Source organism: Epinephelus moara, chromosome 19 (genome assembly GCF_006386435.1).
Source record: "Epinephelus moara isolate mb chromosome 19, YSFRI_EMoa_1.0, whole genome shotgun sequence".
Taxonomy (NCBI): domain Eukaryota; kingdom Metazoa; phylum Chordata; class Actinopteri; order Perciformes; family Serranidae; genus Epinephelus; species Epinephelus moara.
This window is the reverse complement of record NC_065524.1, coordinates 15,666,049-15,686,721: the sequence shown is the minus strand read 5'-3', so window position 1 is coordinate 15,686,721 and position 20,673 is coordinate 15,666,049. Positions and strand designations below refer to the sequence as shown.

At 42.3% G+C, this 20,673-nt stretch overlaps 2 protein-coding genes across 4 annotated transcripts in view; one reads left to right on the top strand and one right to left on the bottom strand.

Moving 5' to 3' along the window:
- The window catches only part of macrod2 (mono-ADP ribosylhydrolase 2), a 468,001-nt gene that overhangs the window by 366,715 nt on the left and 80,613 nt on the right, over window positions 1-20,673 (bottom strand). The window lies entirely within an intron of this gene.
- On the top strand, window positions 1,244-11,145 carry flrt3 (fibronectin leucine rich transmembrane 3). Its single transcript, XM_050070645.1, has 3 exons — window positions 1,244-1,553; window positions 6,969-7,680; window positions 8,735-11,145. Exon 3 carries the CDS (start codon window positions 8,777-8,779, stop codon window positions 10,727-10,729), a length of 1,953 nt encoding a protein of 650 aa, XP_049926602.1. The 5' UTR covers window positions 1,244-1,553; window positions 6,969-7,680; window positions 8,735-8,776; the 3' UTR covers window positions 10,730-11,145.

The following is a 20,673-nucleotide window of genomic DNA, read 5'->3' as shown; positions in this document are numbered from 1 at the left end:
TAATAGGTTTGAGTTAATTAACAAAAAGTAGTATTTAGTGAATGACATGTAAGGGAGGAGTTTCTGCATGACATAGACAGCTGCACACAGATCTGATCATTGACCCACTGACATCAGCAGGAAGCTGATATTCAACAACAGATAAACAGAGCTGCTCCATTGCAGCTCAATGCACCAGGTTGTGGTGTCTGTCTTGTCTGGTAGCCGGAGGGGGAGACACTGGAGATGACGCAGGGCAGCAGAGAGTGTTGGCTGGGTCAGCTCTGCTGTACGACCCTTTGACTAACAGGGTGACTCACTGATGCTTTGGGCCTAGACGGGAGCAGACCCACTGTTTGGCTTCATTTAAACATGAAACCAAAGAGGGTCAAACAGAGAGCATGAGAGACAAATGTCAGAATGGTTCAGGTGTGTCAGGGTGACTCACATGTCCATCCTATATCAGCACGCACACACATATGCTCATCATACGAACACATACGCAGCTACACCCACAGGAACATATATCAGGAATTAGCACAATTTGAAATTCTTGTTATAAATTATTCTGGTTCACTATGACAACATCATCAAATATTCATTACCTGTCAAAGTTTTTTTTTTTTTTTAAACAGCCAGTCTTCACACAAGTGCTTCAAAAAGGGATGTTTTTTATTAGCATTTCAGATTTTTAGATTAGACTTTTTTTTACACTTGCATGGACAAAATAATTTGGGTTTACAATTGTGGAACATTTCTTTTTCTCTTTGAGAAAAGACATTTACATCATCCAGATAAAAAGAAACACCTGCGACAGAGATAATTGACAAATCACAGCATCGGTAATGAAGCCCCTGATGCCAAAAAAACCTCATCGTGAATTATCCTGACACATCTCAAACAAATATGCAAATGATAATTTACCTAACAAAGCCACACATGGCCTAAAACAAACCACTACAAGTAAGAGGCTCTGTGTTTGTCTAATTCTCACCAACGTGAAGACACGTACTGTGCATTTCCAATTCTTTCCCTCCTTTTCTGACAGTGAGCATTGCTTTCCAACCAGTGACTATTCACTCCTCTTAAGTGCACACATCTGACAAGGATGTGAGTGCATTTCCCCTTTCCTCCACTCCCCCTAGTGTATCCATGCAACACTGCATTTTTTCCCTATGCATCTCCCAAACAGAGAGAGACAGAGAGAGAGGGAGAGAGGAGAGAGAGAGAGGCCCCTCCTCCAGATGACATCAGTGCTCTATTGAAGCTAGAGGCAAACACAACTCCACATTTGTATTGAGATCTACCCGTGCACCTACGTCCTTGCACAGCCTACAGATTTTGTGTGTGTGTGTGTGTGTGTGTGAGAGAGGGGCACCAGTAAACATAGCAGTGCTGCTACAGATAAACTCCAAATAGCTCTATAGCCTTGTTGAGTGAGTGACAGGAGTTTTTTTTTCTGGATCTGAATTTAAGTCCTCATAGCCTGGATTGGATTATTATTTTTCCCCCGTTGTGATACCCAATTTAAGAGGATACCTGTTACTTTCCAATTTTTTTGGTTGATTATAGAGGTAAGTGCGTTTTTTGCTGGTACAGTCCTGTTGGGAATGCATCCTTTTCATCTTTTTGGATCTTCTTTCTGGCAGAAGGAATTTAAAGTCATACGGGATCCACAGGAGTTGCTTGTATCTTAATTAGTTGCCCTCTTTTTTCCCACCTTTCTTTTTTAACACTCGGCCCAGGCGAAAAAAATCGGTTTCTCTGATGTGGATGTGTCACAAACGTAGGGAGGCTTTCAGCTGTGCGATAGTAAAAAAAAAAAAATCCTGAGCGCACTTTTCTTCTAAATAACCAGCCAAAGAGAGCTGTGTTAGTTTAAGCTCCGCACTGCAAGTCATTCTGCTCATCTTGGCAGATTAAAATCGGACTTCTTCTTCATCTATCTCGTCATCTCAAGCCCCCTCTCGTGCCTGCAACTTGCTGCTTCGATCCTGTGCTGCGTCCCTCTTTATTCTAACACACACACACACCACAAACACCACATCTCTGTCTTCTCCTCCGGTTTCCTCCTCTGCCTGTAAAGATGCATTTCTTGTTGCGACACGCTGAATTTGCTTCTCGATCACATTCACACTCCGCCTCAGTACATTGATCACAACATGTAAAAAAAAAAAAAAAAGCACTTAGGAGAGCAACAGGGGCGACTGGAATCTTTCTGTTCCTTATTTCATTTCAGCTTCTCATTTCCCCCTAAACCAGTAGGGGAATAAACAGTGTTGAATACGCAAAACTTGATAGGATTAGAGGGACTGTGTGATTTAGTCTCGGCGTCGCAGCCCGAGCAGACACCCCGGTGTGCAGCTGAAATTGCAGTGCAGATCCCGCGGAGTTGGACATGAAGGGGCAGCTGGAGAAACTCCGCTAAATGCGTCTCCAGCGTCACTGTCTGGACGACTCGGACCAGCTCTGATCGTGCCCAACACCATTGAAATGTGTTGTGTGCAACTGTAAGCATGTCTGCAGATAATAAGGGCGCCCCCCCCCTAAAAAAAACCCACCATACGTTGTGGGAGCTTTATGCTGGAGGGGCGCAGTCATGAAGGTCTCCTGAAAATGCACAAAATCCAGTGAAGTTTCGCACATAAGCAGCGGCTCATTTTGCGCACACAACATACTGTAGCGTTAAAACATATCTCTGACATGTGTGTGCTGTGGCAGCTTTGTTATGACTGGCGTATTAATAAGCATCCAGAAATAAACGCGGTTTACAGTAAGATAATACCTCCTGCTCATATGGCCGACTGACACTCTGGTGTCAATCTAATGAATCAAACGCCCGGTTCATGTCTTTTATATACAAACCTGATATTTATCCCATTAGATCCATGTAAAAAAAAGTGGGCGCCTTCGATTAACATGCACTGTACTTAAGCTGGATGTATTATTGGCAACACCAGGGCAGGGACTGTTGTTAATCCAATTTAACACAGCCTTTTATCTTCATGAGACAATAAGGTCATCCAAGCTTATATACATATATATATATAAATATATATGTATATTTATAGGCCTACACCCTGATTTCACTAAATCATTAATGTAGTGAAATCCAAACTTGACTTCAATTGTCAAGCTATGGTAGCTCTTTGTTGTTCTGTGTGTTGCAGAGACAAAGAAATAAATTGCCTGTTAATAGCAGACATGAGGACAGACCCAATTGTCTTCACTGATGACTGCCTCAGGCAAAAGTCCCCAGTCAATTGCTTTCAGAGGGAATTCACACTGCAGATTAACAACTAACCAGGTCACTACAGACAGAATCTTCTATTGCCAGAAAAGTTAAAGCATAAAATATGAATGACTGTGTTCGGGGGGGAAAAAGTAATAATACGACTTTCATAACTACCAAGACATTATTTCAGATTCGACACTGTACTCTGCAGAGGCCCAATTCAGTTCTTTTCATAATTTATTCAGACACTGAGCAGTCTCTTTTCACCATCTATTCCAAGCTTTAAGAGGCAGTTCGTTTTATATTGGTTACTAAAAGAGAAGGTGTAAACATGGCTGCAAAGCATAAATACTGCAGGAAAAACCTTTGCAAGCGCTATGACTCAGGAAAAACTGTAGATGGGCATGTAGGGAGGTTAACAAATCTCTGTATTGTAGGTAGGTGTCTGGCCTGTGCTGAGATGGGCTCCTGTGAGCAGCTTAACATGAGTATTTAGTGTTTTGGTGTTTGCTTGTCACATACAGGCACACACACACATTTCATCTTGCAGTGCCTACCACCCCCATGTGGGGAAAAAACCACTGCAGCTGCTACAGATCTCTCCTTTCAGGCTGTTACAAAAGAGAGACCCCCGTCTGTCCCAGGCCTCTCTTGTGCTCTTAATGGGCCAGCAAAAGTATCATCTGGTCAGCCCATCTAAAGACAGCGCCAGGAGGCCACATACCAAATCTGTGAAACTATCAGAGATTTTTGCCCATTTTCTCTCCGGCTTAAACGTGTCCCGTGTCTCTGTGAATTCAGATGTGACCATGAATGTTCCATTGTGTATTGCCACCACAGCAGGCCGCTGCCTGGTGTCCTGACATACTACTTACTAATATGTAAATCAGCTGCAGACACAAGGCTTCACATAGCACACGAAAATGGATAAAAACTCACCTCGGCTGGGAGCAGAACATCATGAAACAAAATATCTAAATACAAGAAAATACAAATGGATATTACATTTTGCCTTCATATCAAGTTAGCTTCAACTGACCATAATGAATACATTTGCATGATCATGCAACTGTAATGAATCACGTTTTCCAGTATCATTTGACTGATTGAAACCTATGAACTTGCCAAACCTTACTGCAAAAAAATACATTTTCAAGAACAAAATATGACCCACACTAACAATATTGTGTGCAATCAATTGTATTTCAAAACTATATTATGAATTAGAATAAATAATCAACAGCAGATACAAACAACATTGATTTCCCAATGGAGAGCTCTACTGTGGTTCAAAATTAATTTCAGGGCTTATGAATAATTTAACAGTCAGCCATTACTACTTCTACAGCTCTTTCCTGCCCTAAATGCAGCCTATGCAATATTATTCTGTATTTTACAGAACTAAAAGTCATTATAATCTGCAATACTTCTGACAGGCATGAAATTGTTTCTATTTGAGGTTTTCCAAAGCCTTTCTTGTGCAGTGTATGACTAGGGGGCACAAAGTCTTGGGCTCTGTTATTGCAGACTAATGTGCATTTATGCGTGTTGAGCTCACAATGGCTATCAGTGTCCAGCTTTGTGTGAGCCTCCCACGCTCTCCACTGAAAGGTAACTAGCTGTATACACACACACAATTTTACCAGGATGCTCAATTTAACTTTGCCAGTTCAGATTAAATGAAGCAGAAGCCACTTTGACTGCAAGAGAAATCTCCTGTCGGCCGGCGGAGATTATTAGAACGATGGAGAAAGACATCCATCACTAAAAATGTGTAACTCAGCCTCCACTGAACTCAAAATGGTTGTGTGTGTTCTGTGGGTATACATTATTAGTAAATGCAATTGAAAAGGCTTGTAAAATGGACTGTGTAAAGTAGAGGCATTTTTAAATTGCCTAAATAAAATGTTTTAATACCTAAACCCCCTCTGTTGAGGCTACAAGGTCCACATGCTTGCCTTGTAGCGAACAATGGAGAGGGGCCACTCTCCTGAAATCCGATGAGTGTGGAAAAAGAAAAGGGGGAAAAAACACCATAGCATCTAGGTCTTACTATGCTCCTCGTAAAGTATGTGTGACGTGCTTCGTTTAAAGCAGACATCTGATAAATCACCCACAATACAAAACCACAGTGAAGACTATTAAGCTTCAGTATGTTTTGCTCTTTCTACCTATATTTACACCAGTGCCCCTTGGCCCCCGTAGTGGACACTGAGCCAGACTCTGTGATCTCAGCAGGTAACAGAGTTGTAGTGAGCAAAGAAAGGCATCAAACATCATATACGTGGCTATTTATGCAGAGAATCATCCCACCACACATCCCTAAATCCTATTATTCCAAGTGCAGAGAGGTCTTGCTGGGTTCCCTCGATAAGATAGAAATGCAGAGACAATTACTTTCTTTTATGTAATGCTAAGAATTCAAGGATTCAAATCAAGACTACATATTTAACACTTAACAGTATTCAGAGGATGGAGAACTTTACAAAATGAGGTGAAAAGGGCTATTTAAAATTGAAATGTGCTGCATTAAAAGTTCATTCCAACAGACAGACAGCACATATCCCTCTATCATCCCGCCATTTTCTAAAACTCCATTACTGAATTTCATTTTTTTCCCCCCTTGTCAGACTCCTTTATTCCAGAAGTTAGTAGAGGTCACATCTGGTGCTTTTTCCCCGGACTCTAATCTACAACTAATGTAATACTGGACTATGGGGCCGTGTTTAGATGGAACAGAAGGAAGGGGGGCCGTTATTATTAGACAGCATCTCAGGAGTTGTAATCGAGTTTCAAGCCTCTCAATTCCCTAATCTTCTCCTTGTCATGGGCTACAACTGTTAAATGGCTGGGCCCCTTGTTCCTAATTTACCTTTACGTGTTTTACAGCAAACACTGTCCGCCAGCAGGTCACAAGAATGGTTGCATATACAGGCACAAAGCCATTGTGCGTTAAAGAGGAAACATAACATTTTCTTTGGCAAAGGAAATTCTATTTTTGACAAACAGAAACAGCATTCATAGAGGATGGGGCTGGGGTAAGAGGTCACAGAGAGGAGCTGGGAGTGACAGGGATGGATGCAGCAGCCATCCTCCTCTCCATACAAAAAATAAAATGGGCCTCATTAGTCAGGGGGGCCTTTTAACAATGCGAGTAATTCAGTAAGCACTAACTGGATCTATTTTTTCTCTTATGTGTGGAATCTGAACTAGCTTTGCTGCTAAACTAGCACAGACTGCATTTTTATAAATCACAGGACTAGTTCCCTTGTAAAACACCAAAAGCTCAGCTGAGCAGTGAGCTGGACTGAGAAGGGGCACAGGAACTCCACCCTTAGCCATTGTGTTGGGATCCAGATCACTGTTGTCTTTCGTATGCATACACATTCTTTCTTGTATCACCATAGAAAAGAAACGTGGTCTTTAAGAGTAACAGGCTTTAAAAGGTCAACAGGCTAAATCATAGACCAGGAGAAAAGGGTATTTCTAAATTAGAATTGACAATGTAAGGCAGGTCAGAGATCAGTATCAAACACATTCCTAAACTGAGTAATACATCTAGTTCATTTTAGGTTTCAGAGTGATATTCTTATATTTCTATCGGACTAAAAGAAGAAAGTTATGCACAAACATGTGCAATAAATGTCTTTTATCAGTTTTAAAAGATCACTCTCTTGTTGCCTGATAACTGAAACACTATTTTGTACTGAACGAATGTGGGCACTAAATGTGTTTGTCTCTGGTTATTTTTCAGCGCGCCATCCCAGGTGTGAGGAGGGCACAGTATGAGTCAAGCTGCAGATTCGTGAGGGAGGCTGGGCCCAGAAGGATAAGCACCTTGCCCTGTTTTGCTCCTTGGAGGAAAGGAGAACATTGGTTATCTGCTTCTGGAAAAGGGACCAGAGCCCTGGATTAATGTGTACACAGGCTTGACAAGAAAGCAGAGGATTCTGGGTTACCTGAAGACCTGGAGTACACAAGTGAACAGGCCTGTATTGAGCCTGTGGCACAGGGGATTGGCATGGCTCAGACCAGCTTTGTGTCAACTCATCATGCCTGTCGGGCTTGATTGCAGAAAGGAGCCTTTGCTAAAGCTTGCCCCATTCTACACGCGGAACACTATACAACACCCAAAAAATCTCATTTGCAGTTATGGCTGTTGAACTCAACACCCATTAGGATTTTTTAATATTACCTGAGAGCGCATGTTTTGTCAGTGAGAGGGGGATGCTTTTTCTTCAGGCTTATCTGCCATGGTAAAGGCATTGAAAGCATGAGCCTCTGACTACACAGAGGAGGTCATCGTCCAAACAAGGATCAGCTCAACAAACACTGACCAGGTCAGGATATCACCAGAAACCCCTCGGACAAACTTTTCCTTTGAGAAAGGATAAAAGAAAATTCAAGAGGAAATCTTGATTGGATTTTTGGCGGCTGGGAAGGATTAACCACATCGTATAAATCAGGTATGACAAATACGGATGGCTTTGCTTCTTTCCACTTCACTGACCAGACCACAATTTCTAATGAGACGTGCAGGAAGAGAGGTCATGGCGGGAATGCATAATTAAAGCAATAAATCTTTATTAGTGTTATTAAAAGGAACTACACATCAATGGTGAAAAAATAAGACCTTCTGCTTTGCACCACGGTTTTGTTAATTTCAAGGCTACCTGTCGTAAGTTCATAAAGTGTGAAATTTAATATCTTATTTTTTATGAGACTGATTTATTTAATTAAGATACATTTTAAACAGATCACAATTACAGCAAAGATCATTACCAGTGCTGCAAGGATAAACGAAGCTCACAAATTTCATCTTGTAACCTCAGAAATCTCTCAAAAAACCCTGTCCTTGGATCTTAACATGCTCAAGTCTTTTATCAAACCTCTTTTCTGTGAGGAGAGATTTTTCTTTCCTACCTTGTAAGAGGCCAGTTAAACCCCAGAATTTGAATGACGAAAGGCATGGGTAATGACCTAACAGGACTTAAGAGTATGTCGGTTCCACACCAGTTCATCAACAAAGCCTGACTTTGTTCACTCTCGTGGTCTGTAGCGATGAAAGGCAGCCTTGAGATACAGAAATGTGTAAAACAACTAGGGAGTGCGATTACATTTCACAAGTCAGGGCCAAAAAGCAGAGGCACAGAGATTCAATTCACAAAACTCAGAAGTTGGAACATTTCTTAAAAAGCAATTCTTTTTCTAATGCAGGTTCATTTTTGAACCTCTAATCCTAGAAATCTATAGATGATATAAAAATAGCTCTGAAGAAAACAGTTTATTGCAGGAAAAAAAAGTTTACGTTTTTTTTTTTTTTTTTTTACTGTCTGGCAATCCTAATAATCAATTCATATAAATTTAATAGAAGGATTTCAAACTGATTTTTTTCAGCAGTTATTTAATCTAGAAAGTGCTGCAGGCAGCATTTCAAACACCCAGCAATTATGAGAACAGGAATTTGGCTCTCCTTTAAAGGCCTTGTGCATTAAATGTACCCTTGTGTCTTCTCCCCAGGGGCTCTTGAGTGATTAGACTGCCAGGCAACACAGCTTCAAGATGGTGCGTCAATGCAAGGCCTTTATCCTCTTCCTCACCCGGGTCGGGCTGCTGCTGGGTCTTGCTAACCCCCTGATGACCTCCGCCTCATGTCCCTCAGCCTGCCGCTGCGATGGGACCTTCATCTACTGTAATGACCGTGGCCTGACTTCCATCCCTACTGGTATGCCCCAGGATGCTACAGTGCTCTTTCTGCAAAACAATCGCATCAAGAGTTCAGGCATTCCTGCAGAGCTCCGCAAGCTGACAAATGTGGAGAAGATCTACCTTTACTGCAACAATCTGGATGAGTTCCCCACTAACCTTCCTCTTGGGCTGAAAGAGCTCCACCTTCAGGAGAACAACGTTCGGATGATTACCCATGCCTCTTTAGCTCAGATTCCCTACATTGAGGAACTACACCTGGATGATAACTCTGTATCTGCGGTCAGCATAGAGGAGGGGGCCTTCAGGGACAGCAACCACCTCAGACTGCTTTTTCTCTCCAGAAACCACCTAAGTACCATCCCTCTAGGCCTACCCATGAGCATTGAGGAGCTGCGCTTTGATGACAACCGCATCTCCTCCATCTCAGAGCAGTCGCTCCAAGATCTCATCAACCTGAAGCGACTAATCCTGGATGGTAACCTGCTCAATAACCGTGGGATTGGGGAGATGGCTCTCATCAACCTGATCAACCTGACTGAGCTCTCGCTCGTGAGGAACTCGTTGACAATGCCCCCAGCCAACTTGCCAGGCAACAGTTTGGAGAAGCTGCAGCTACAAGATAATCACATTAATCGGATCCCGCCTGGGGCTTTCGCCTTCCTTAGGCAGCTGTATCGCCTGGACCTGTCTGGCAACAACCTGAGCAGCCTCCCACAGGGTGTGTTTGAAGATCTGGACAATCTCACACAGCTACTGCTACGCAACAACCCCTGGCAGTGCAACTGCAAGATGAAATGGGTCCGTGACTGGCTGCGGTCGTTGCCATCTAAGGTGAATGTACGTGGCTTCATGTGCCAGGGTCCTGATAAGGTCAAAGGCATGGCAATTAAGGACCTAACTACAGACATGTTTGACTGCACGGAATCAGAACTCAACCCCACGTATGAGACAAGCACAGTCTCCAACACTTTACGCCCCACACAGCCCCAGTGGCCCTCGTTTGTGACTAAAAGGCCTGTAGTAAAAGGGCCTGACATTGGTAAGAATTACCACAGCACCACAACCTCTTCTGGCAGAAAGATCATCACCATCAGTGTGAAGTCAAGTAGTGCTGATGCAATACACATATCATGGAGGGTGTCGCAGCCCATGACTGCCCTGCGGCTCAGCTGGCTAAAGCTGGGACACAGCCCTGCCTTTGGCTCCATCACTGAGACCATTGTGCAAGGGGAGAGGAGGGAGTACCTGCTCACAGCGCTGGAGCCAGAGTCTTCCTATAGGATATGCATGGTTCCCATGGAGACCAGCAACATTTACCTGTCAGATGAGACCCCTGTTTGCATCGAGACAGAGACTGGTTCTCACAAATCATACAACCCGACTACGACTTTAAACAGAGAGCAGGAGAAAGAGCCTTACAAAAATTCCAGTCTGCCTTTGGCTGCTATCATTGGAGGGGCTGTGGCTCTTTTGGCAATAATCATGTTGGCACTGGTGTGTTGGTATGTCCACAGGAATGGTTCACTTTTTTCCAGGAACTGCACCTACAACAAAGGCCGTCGGAGAAAGGATGACTATGCTGAGGCTGGCACTAAGAAGGACACCTCCATCCTAGAAATACGAGAGACATCTTTTCAAATGATACCTATAAATCACCTGCCTGTGTCCAAGGAGGAGTTTGTGATACACACGATTTTCCCACCTAATGGCCTGACTTTATACAAAAGCCCACACACCGACAACAGTATTAACAACAGGAGCTACAGAGACAGTGGAATACCAGATTCAGACCACTCCCATTCATGATATTGCGCATGGTCATTCATGAGGAGTGCGTGACATAAACAGAGTGGCAAGACTTTTACAAAACACTGGATCTATAAGACTAAGGAAGCAATGTTCTGTACATTTGCCATATAATTTATATTTAAGGACATTTTATGAGGATGGAGAACGTTCCAGTTGCAGGCCGTCACTGAACCATCAGTGGGTATTGTAACTAACTGCAATTCTATATTTTAGGAATTTGTAGTAATTTGTACTGTATTACCTTTGCTTAAGGTTATCGACCAACTAAAAGAAACTCTGTGTTCTACTGAGATATGACTTGTCAACTGTGAAAGTGGGTTTTCATTGCTGTGTTGAACAATCAGACCTTAGAAAACCTTGTAGTATAAGCACAGGTCATTCTTTTAACTTTGTGGCTGTCTGAAAAACAAAAAGGCAAAAAAAAAGACATGAAGTAAACTAAGGCACAGCTGATCAACTAATTCGCAAAGCAGACATGTTGCCCTCTAAAAATGTGAGCAGTCAGTAGCTGTCTCCACCTAACACAGACCAAGAGTCTTGTTCTAGTATTCACCAGGTATGGAGTACGAATACCTAAAGATGAGGTGCCATGCTTTATTTCTCTGCTTTGTTCAGTGTGTGATTTTAATTTCTGTTTTGCAAGAAGAGGAAACACAGCAAAGCGACCCAAGCAGGGTTCCAGTGTTTCTGATAGGATTGTAGACCACAGCACAGGGCAGATAAAGCACACCGACCTTAAGGAGCTCTCTGCTCCTCAAAACAAGTAGGCTGGACCGGCTGACACAGAGGACCCCCCACTATCTCTATTTGTACAAGCCAACAATGGCCAAACGACAATGGCGGCATTCTTTAGTACCATGTACCATACGTCATTGTAGTCACCAGGCCAAAAAGACAAAACATGTTGGCTTTCATTAGAATTACCACAGTGTCAGCAACTCCTTGTTATGAGTATTATTTTGTATTATTTTCCAAATGAACACACTATTATGTTTCCACAATTTGAAGTTAACTGTTCTTAACAATTGAAAACCAAAGTGCATTGTATGCCCTTTGGCCAGTCTTGTATGTGCCTTGATCCAATGCTTCTTGTATTTAGCTTTTTAAGAAACCAGTGACTTTTTTTCATACACACTTGAATATGAAAAATATTGGTCATATTACAGAATAAAAGTGGACAAAAATAACTTTGCTCGTCCTTACCTTGAGTACACCAAACCCCACTCAAAATACTTTTTATTGCTCTGTTCAATCATGATTATCCCATCATGCTTTGCTGTGATTGCTCAATTTATTTTATTCTACTCAAGAGAATTATTCTTTGTACAAATGTGAACTGCCCTGGAGTAAAAAAAAAAGAAGGCTACAGGGGGGCTGTTTTATTCATTCATATTTCAAATTACTGTCTCGGCGCACAATCCAAAAATGCTTGGAGATGAAAAACATAACCTACTGTATTTTTATCCTCAACAATGATCTGAACTTCGGAGGTCTTAGCTCATAGCGTTAAAACCACATCTCCCCTTCCAAGACACAGTGAACTCTTTAACAATAACCGAGATACTGTTCTTGAAACCCAGTTTTCCACTCCATGGGCAGTCTGCAGAGCAACATCTGCTTGAGGCTGCTGTTGTTCTTTCGTGTGGTGAAGCCATGTGTGACTTATCCGATTGGCCAGAGAGAGAAATGTCACAGTAGAGTAGAAATAGGCTGCGGAGAGATTGGACTCTGGGGTTTGATGAACCTCCCAGGCACCAGGGCAACAGAAAACTAATGACGAGGCACCATATGGAGGGTGGTACAGGCAGACCCTGATGGGGATGCCCGTCCCTGCAGAGGACAGAGTATATATACACTGCTCTGGGCTCCAGGCAGAACACTTAATGACATGGTTGCAGCTCACCCGAGCAAGGGCCCATGAAAAGATACACATGCAAAAGCAGTAAAATACTCTATTAGCCCATTTTACAAATGTATCCAACAGACCATCTTGTGAAAGCTAACATAAAGTTAATGCATTTCGGATTATACTCACCAGACTGGAGCACTGACCGTACTCCTACACAAAAGCACATAAGCATTCAGTGTGTATCACAAAAAATATCGCATACCCACATTCACACACCCACAAGCTCTTAACACAGGGAAAGCTTTAATTACAGTAAGAGGAGCCGCTAAAAGCTGCACACGCCATCCAAACCTTAAGTATACACTAACTCTGCCCTTTACACTAAATATATATCACATTAAGTTGGAATTAAAGTAAACAGATGGTCTACTTTTAGATACTGAATAGTAATAGTTTCCATATGAACTCTGTCAACAGTTTTTTGGTTTTTGACTGTTCAGCCTTAGTCCTATCTTATTTGGGTAAAGAAATATGAAAACTACAAGATAAAACCTTGGAATGTCTATAATTTTTATTTTATTACGCTGAAGTGAGCAAAGCATCCTTGTTTGAGATGACATTCTTCACATTTTTTATGGTGGCCTTCTTCAGAAATATTAAATAAATAGCATCGCATGCTATGATCTGTTTTTAGGTAAATTACAATAAACAAAAGGATGTGCAGTTTTCTCATTGCTATTATTGGTCTGGCAGAAAGCAGACAATTCAGTTGGTTTCACAGCATTGGTTTCTCCCCGATGAATGTGGTGGCTCTACAAATGTTGAGAAATGGAAAAGTGAGCAGGGCGTCCATATGTCTAGTAATTGCAAGAACCTCTTAAAATGTTTCAAGTGTTAGTTTTGAGCCAGAAAGACTACAAACATAGTGTATCGATGAGATCACTGCAATTTCTTTCACTTTAACAGCAATCATTTATGTGGTATTGCTGAGCTTTTGGGACTTAGTTGATTACTGGCGTGGGTGTGTAGTGACATAACTGTGCTGACCATTTTTAAAGTTCTGAGAATGAGAAAGCCGCTCACACATTTCTCACCTGTATGATAAATTGCAGTTTAGCCAAATGGTGAAAGGAGCATGCTATTGTTGTGACTTTCACTGAAAATAATACATTAACCGGAGCAGCTTTGTGCAGTTTGGTTGACCTAAGTATGAGGCAAAATTGATGAACCAGACTGCTGACGACCCCATGTGACCTCACTTATCACTCATGACCCTTGACCCATCCGTCCTTTTAAACTATTCCTTAATCACTCTCATGTTCTCACTGAGGTCAGACAAGTCTTTAAACAACACAAGATGCCACATGCATTTGTCTTCTGTGTGACACACACAGCACCTAATTATGTTTGTCTTTTATGTAACCCAGAGATTAAAACTAATGGCGGCCCCAGGGCTATTGTAATGTACTGGTCAGGCAGCCGGTCACATTTGCATACCTATAGATGCTCGTATCAAAGCGCCCCTGGATGACCTCATCGTTGCCAATAGCTGGGCATGGTTCTTCTCCGTCAGCACCATTAGTAGGACAAAAAAAAGCACAGGCCGTGTGACCCTATGACTGATTAGAGGTCAGTGAGATAAGGTCAGACTCAGTTCAAGGATCTCAAGAGATGAAAAAAGGATGCATATCAGTGCCCACAAAACATAGCAAGTCATCAGGGACTCTGATAGGCAACCTGTCCACTATAAGGATGCTCTGCCCAGGAGAGAACCTCGGCATCAATTACGAGACATTCTTAGGAGGGACGCCAGAAATTATGGGCGAAAACACTACGAAGCCAAGGCCACCTGTTAAGCTAATGGCTTAATTTCCCTCAGAATCATTCAAAGGCTCACAGCATAAGGTTAAGCCAGTGAGTTGATACAGAGAGGACCAATTCAATATCCTTTGATATGGTTTATCAACATGATTAGGCATGCTATGCTACGGTGCCTTAATAAACTGTACAAAATAAGAGAAATTACTCAGATTTGACAGAAAGGTAAAACAAATCAACAGCAATGTGTCAGGGTTAGGGAATTCTCTAAGTTACATACTCCACTCACATGGGACTCCCTAAAAACTTGGCATTTCACCAGAGGGCGGTGCCTAGCGTCCTGTGTCACACACAGTGTTGGTGCCCGATGCAAAGTCTCATCAGCTTGTATTGGGTCGTCTCAGCACTTTTTAGATAAGATAGCAAAACTGTAACCTGAAAAGTTGTTTATTAACCTAACCGACAACTGAACCATAAGATAAACATACAGAAAACCTTACGCCTCATTGTAACTTCAATAAGAGATGCCTTTTTATTTTTGTGTGTATTAGTTTATGACGATACACTTAGATTTTATGCTCCTTGTACTGCTGACACAGCTGCAACCACGACTGGACTCCCCTGCAGATTTCCAAATGACTTTTACCTGACCGCTGAAAAATTCTCAAACTGACCTTCATTAACAAATAAAGGAAAATATAAAATTGGTGCTAAAATAAATTGACATTTAGATGGACTAAATTATGTCCAGCATCAACAATCAACTCACATTGGGGGTCTGTCTTTTGGTATTAACGTTGTATCTTGATGCCCTGCCTAAACAGGCTCACAAGGCAGACTATCAATTTCCATGTACATAGGTGTGAGCCCAAATAAACAAATTAAAGGAAAACATAAATCATATCTTCCTTATGCCTTCATACTTGACATGCAACACATCGTTTATCTCATATTTTATGTATTCTTCAGTTCAATTTGCCTAATTTCCCAAGCTTTAGAAATTAAATTAGCCTTTACTTTGGCACTCAGTCCTACTTCTCATTTTCATCAAACCTAGATAAATCAGGATTTTGCATTCTGACAAAAGTGCACACAGTGTATTATATAAAGTGTGCAATGCTGCATCCTGCAAATACACACCCATCATGGTGAAATATAATGTTTTAGGGAGTCCTCTGTTCACATACTGCTTAATGGTCATAATGTACAGAAAAAGTAGAAACGTATAGACCATTTTGTTCTAAAAAGAATTTCCCACAGAATAAGAGCCCCTTGTTTTTGAACTCTTGTAAAAGAAAAAATAAAACGTGTGCCTCATCAACACATGGACTTGTATGCCAAAAGCAACCACAAATTCACAACAAAAATAAAAGGCGCGCTTGCTGTTCCCTCACATCATGCTGCACACAGCTTGCACATCAAACAGACAGATTTAATGGCCTTTTTGCGGGATGGTGGTGAGGTCAGAAGCCAAACCAAGGCTCAGGGCCTCCCACAACGTCTGCACTTTTGCCAGTGTGTAAAATCTGCATATACTGTGTGCGTGTTCATGTGTCAAAGGGATAAAAAAGGAAAGAAACTGTGACTGCTGATGCTGCGATGTGAGGTACTTGATTTTTACGTTTATCCTCTGGCACAGTGTGTATGGTTGATTCACATCTTGATCAGATCACATTTATTATTCAGATGTGCTGTAATGCAAACATGCTTGTGGATATATAGCTGTGGTCACAGACATACACACTAATGAGTGTCTTTGATGGGACTGCAGATTGGGGAGGGATCCCCAAAGGGTCAAATAGACTTGTGACTGTCATATGACTTTTCCTGTACATTTGCAGTGAACTAGAGGAGGTGGGACCTGATAGTCTGAGCCCTGTACAAAAGGGACAGGATGTTTTTGATATTCAAGTCATCCTCATCACTCATTCATGATTACATGTGACAATGAGACGCTCATGCTAACCCAATGCAAACGTCTGCATGAGTGAGTGCACATTGTCTATGTGTAATTATGATTGTTATAGTAGATGTGACTACTTGCCTTTTCATCTGAACCTCTGCACATTGTTCGCACATCTAATTAACACAAACAGACAATCACACTGATTGATATGCATGCAAGCAGAATAACCTAAAGCCATCACCTCCCTGTTTGGTCGTCCCAAGACTGTCATGTGACTTTCACTCTCCCAGTCACAAGCACAGTCTGTTCTGGCTGTAAAAGAGCGGAGGGGGCGAAAAACAGTGTGTCCGGTGAGAGACATGTCAGCGTGAGTGATGTGCTCTTGTGTGGGGGTATTGTCCCCTCCACTCTATCTCTGACCAGCCCCTCCTCATCCTCCAGGCCAAGACCCTCTCCATCTCTTCACATTACTCAGTGACCTGAAACCACGGGGCCAAAAAACCTAACCATCTCCTCCGTCTTCTTAATGAATCCAATTTTTTGCCTGAGAGCACAAGGCGTGCACATACATCCATCGCAACTCTAAATTATCTGACATTAATGCAAATTAACAAGAGCCACCGCCATCAAGATTGTGCCACCCCACAATGGCAGACAATGACAACGAATCTATATCACTGTATGAAGACAGCAACTTATTCTGTACCCCCCAAAATTCAGTCAATAACCTCATTTAAAACAGGCTATAACCAAAACAAAAGCAGAGGGGCTGATTGGTGTCCGTGCCATTACAGTATGAATTATACACAATATGTTATGAAAATATCCATATAATTGACTCTGCTCTATGGCAGCCATTAATTCCTGTCCTCCATTAAGTGGTTTAAATGATCTAGTAAGAGGCCATACATCTCCTGATGCCCTTTATGAGATCAACACCACATCCCCCTTAGAACTTAATCGACCCTCAGTCCCATTTGTCTATGAAGTCTGATGCAGGGGAATAATTATTTCATTCCTAAAGGTTCTGAGGGGTCCAACTTGTCCATTACCCCCCCAGTAGATCTGCAGCAGGAGGCCAAAGCTCCTCTTCGATCCATTCTCTCCTCTCATTTATGTTAAGCCAGCTTTAAATGTCAGTACAGTATTTGCATGCCAATGTGCATCTGTCTGCAGCTCATTATTTTCAGATGTTGACAGCCTAATCGCATGCAAGTTTAGTCCACTTTGCTAACCTAATGCTTGTTACAGCCAAGTCATACTGGACAGCAAGCCAAGGTTTGTATCTGCAGTGTTCATCTGCAGCTGTCTTGTTCACTTTCAGGGGGAAAACACCGAAAACACAGCAACCTTGCATAATCTGCTAATCAGTGATGACAGGAAGCGTTCCATGCTGACCATCAAACACCACTGTCTTAACCAAGTCTACTAAATAACATTGATGTAGCAAGAAGGTCAATATAAATTATATCAATTACGTGCTGAGACTTCGATTCTTGTGCTCACATGCCTGACTTTCTCCTCCCGAGATGTTTCGGGGATGAAGACTGAGCAGGGCAGAACTCTACCTCAGCAGGTCTGATATTACCCTTTTGACAGGCTGACCTTCAGGCGAGAACTCAGTCCATCTCTCCAGAGAAGTTCATCATGCCCCTCATTCACTCAGACAGCAGCTCCTCCACACCTCAGCCGGGGACTAACACATAGACATTTGCTCAAGGGTAGCAATGTTTTGGTACTTCTCCAAGAGGTGTAGAATTTAGCAGTGTCAGCATCTTTTAGGATTGTAAATACAACCTGTCACCATTCATCTAGGCACCAGAAGGAGAACGCAGACACTTCAAGGCATCATTATTTCACTGTCCTCAAGCACCTTGACATGAGATCACTGCAGTGCAGCAAAGGGGAAACATCCCCTGACCCAGTGTAGGCAAACTACTACAAAGGGTTATTAACATTTCATGTGGACTTGGTGTACTCACATAGTTTCAGGCACAGTTACCAAACTCTTGGAGACAGAGTTGGTGGAGCTGACATCGGAGAGTTTAAACACGTGAACACAGTTAGTGGGCTGTGTCCCGCTTTCAGAAGTGTGGAAAAGTGACAGCGGTGTCATCCTGTAACGATACAAGTTATGCACACAACGCTGCAGCGGGTTGAGAGACTGCAGTTAGAGAAACCCCCCCCCCCCCACCGCACCATCCAAACACACACAGTCAAACACACAGGGAAAAAAAAGTTAAGAGGGAAAAAGTTTGGGGGAGAAGCCACCAATGGGCAGGGCAGGGTGCTGGGATGTGGGATTAATTAAAAGCTGCTGTCACTGTGGTGTGCTGGTGACACGCAGCCACACGATTACTGAGATCTCTGTGTGAGAGGAATCTGCTCCCACAACTCATTTCCGCCCCATTGAGGAGGGGGGTGGGGGAGCAAAATGGGGCCGTCTGTTGTACAAAATACCAAGAAAGAGAGAATCATTTTTCATTTAAAGGAATTTGAAAATCCAAAAGGAAGGAAAGGGCGGGGGGTCAGAGAGGAAGGATGAGGAGAAATTCTTTTGTTTTTGAATAAAAGTCTGCTGAATCTATTTCAATCGAGTCGTACACTGGCCTGGTGGGAGGGAGAGGTCAAAGGATCTAAGCCACTGTAATCCTAAGCTTGCTGCTGCTTAAAACCTGCTCAAGTTAACATGCTGATGTGTGTGACTATGGACACCATGACACTCACGCAGCTTAAACTAACATCTGGCAATGCTACCATATCTAACTTTCTACTTATTTCTTGGGATGCTTACTAATCCCTTTGTTGTGACCGGTGTACTGAAGTCTTAATGCAGTGCTGCAATGATTAGTCAAGATTTTTGAAAATGGATTAATAATTTAAGTCATTTATCAAGCAAAAGGTCAAATATTTATCTGTTCCATCATCTGAAATGTGAAGATTTGCTGCTTTTCTCCCGTTTTTATCATCAAAAAAAATATATCTTTGGGGTTTGGCCCCTTCAAGCAATTTAAGGACGTCGCCTTGGTCACTAAAATGTTTCAGTTAATTAATCAAAAAATATTTAACAGATAAATCAATAATGTCTGGTTTGCAATTAGGGCTTGGCAATAGATTGATATAATATAAATATTGTGATATATGACCAGATATCATCATAGATTTTGGATATCCCAATATCGTAAGTGTCGTCTTTTCCTGGTTTTAAAGCCTACATTACAGGGAAGTGATGTAATACTCTGAACTCACCAGACTGATTTAGCTATTCTCTTATTTCCCTGTGCCCACTTAGTCATTATATCCACATTACTGATGATTATTTATGAAAAATCTCATTGCACAAATATACTATGATATTTAATTTTTGTTTTATCACCCCGCCCTACATTCATCCACAGTATAAGCTATATGTTGTGTTATATAAGCGTAAACACTTCTCATAAAGCCAGATTTTTTTTCTTGTTCCCTACAAATGATTAAAAGAATATAGGAATTGAGTTCTACTGTTAGATTTATCATTAGGATGTATCTCTCTTTCTTTTCAAGTTATTTCAATGTGTGTGTGTTTTTCAGCTGCTAACAAGCAAGCTATCAAAATGTTTCACAGAGGTGTAGCATTAAGGTGTTGAGTATTAAAAGGCAGTGTTTCCGCTACATTCATTTAGCAGCAGCGGCACGCAAGCAGAGTTGCACCACCACCGCTCTGTGCACTTGCACAGCGCAGCAGCCAGTGTAGTGAGGAGAGCAGCGGTGAGGGAGGGGGGAGGGGGGAGTCGGGGAAGGCTCCTATTTAGGGATGCACCGAATATATTCGGCCGAATATTGCAAAAAAACACACATTCGGTATTCGGTGGAATAAGTGAAAAGCAAGGCCGAATAATAGCGGCGTGGTTTGATAACGCAATCAAACAGCGTGCGGTGACGGACGGAGTAAAATGTCGGCAGTGTGGCAATATTTTACTCCATCCGTCACTGTACTCGCATTTGCGACTAAAAATAGTTTTGAGCGGGCAAAATAAATCATTCAGCACGCTGTGTGAGTACAGATCTCAACCAGCAGCAGAAACGAAACGGCGAATCCCGCCGGTTGTGGGTTTAACGGGGGTCACAGACACGGACAGGAATACGTATTCCTGTCAAATATGGCGGCGCATGATAACGGCTTACTGGCGACGGAGAAGTCCGGCTCCAGGTGAATAACTTGTTGTCATGACTGCCCAAAAGTACCTGAACAGCCGAGCCATGGCAGCACACAGTATGTGGCGTATCAGAGGAGAAACAAGCCATTCACATTTCTCTCTTTGTGGCAGGTAACAGTCCACAAACCTCACCGCACTTTAGGGACTGTTCTTTACTTATGAAGGGACT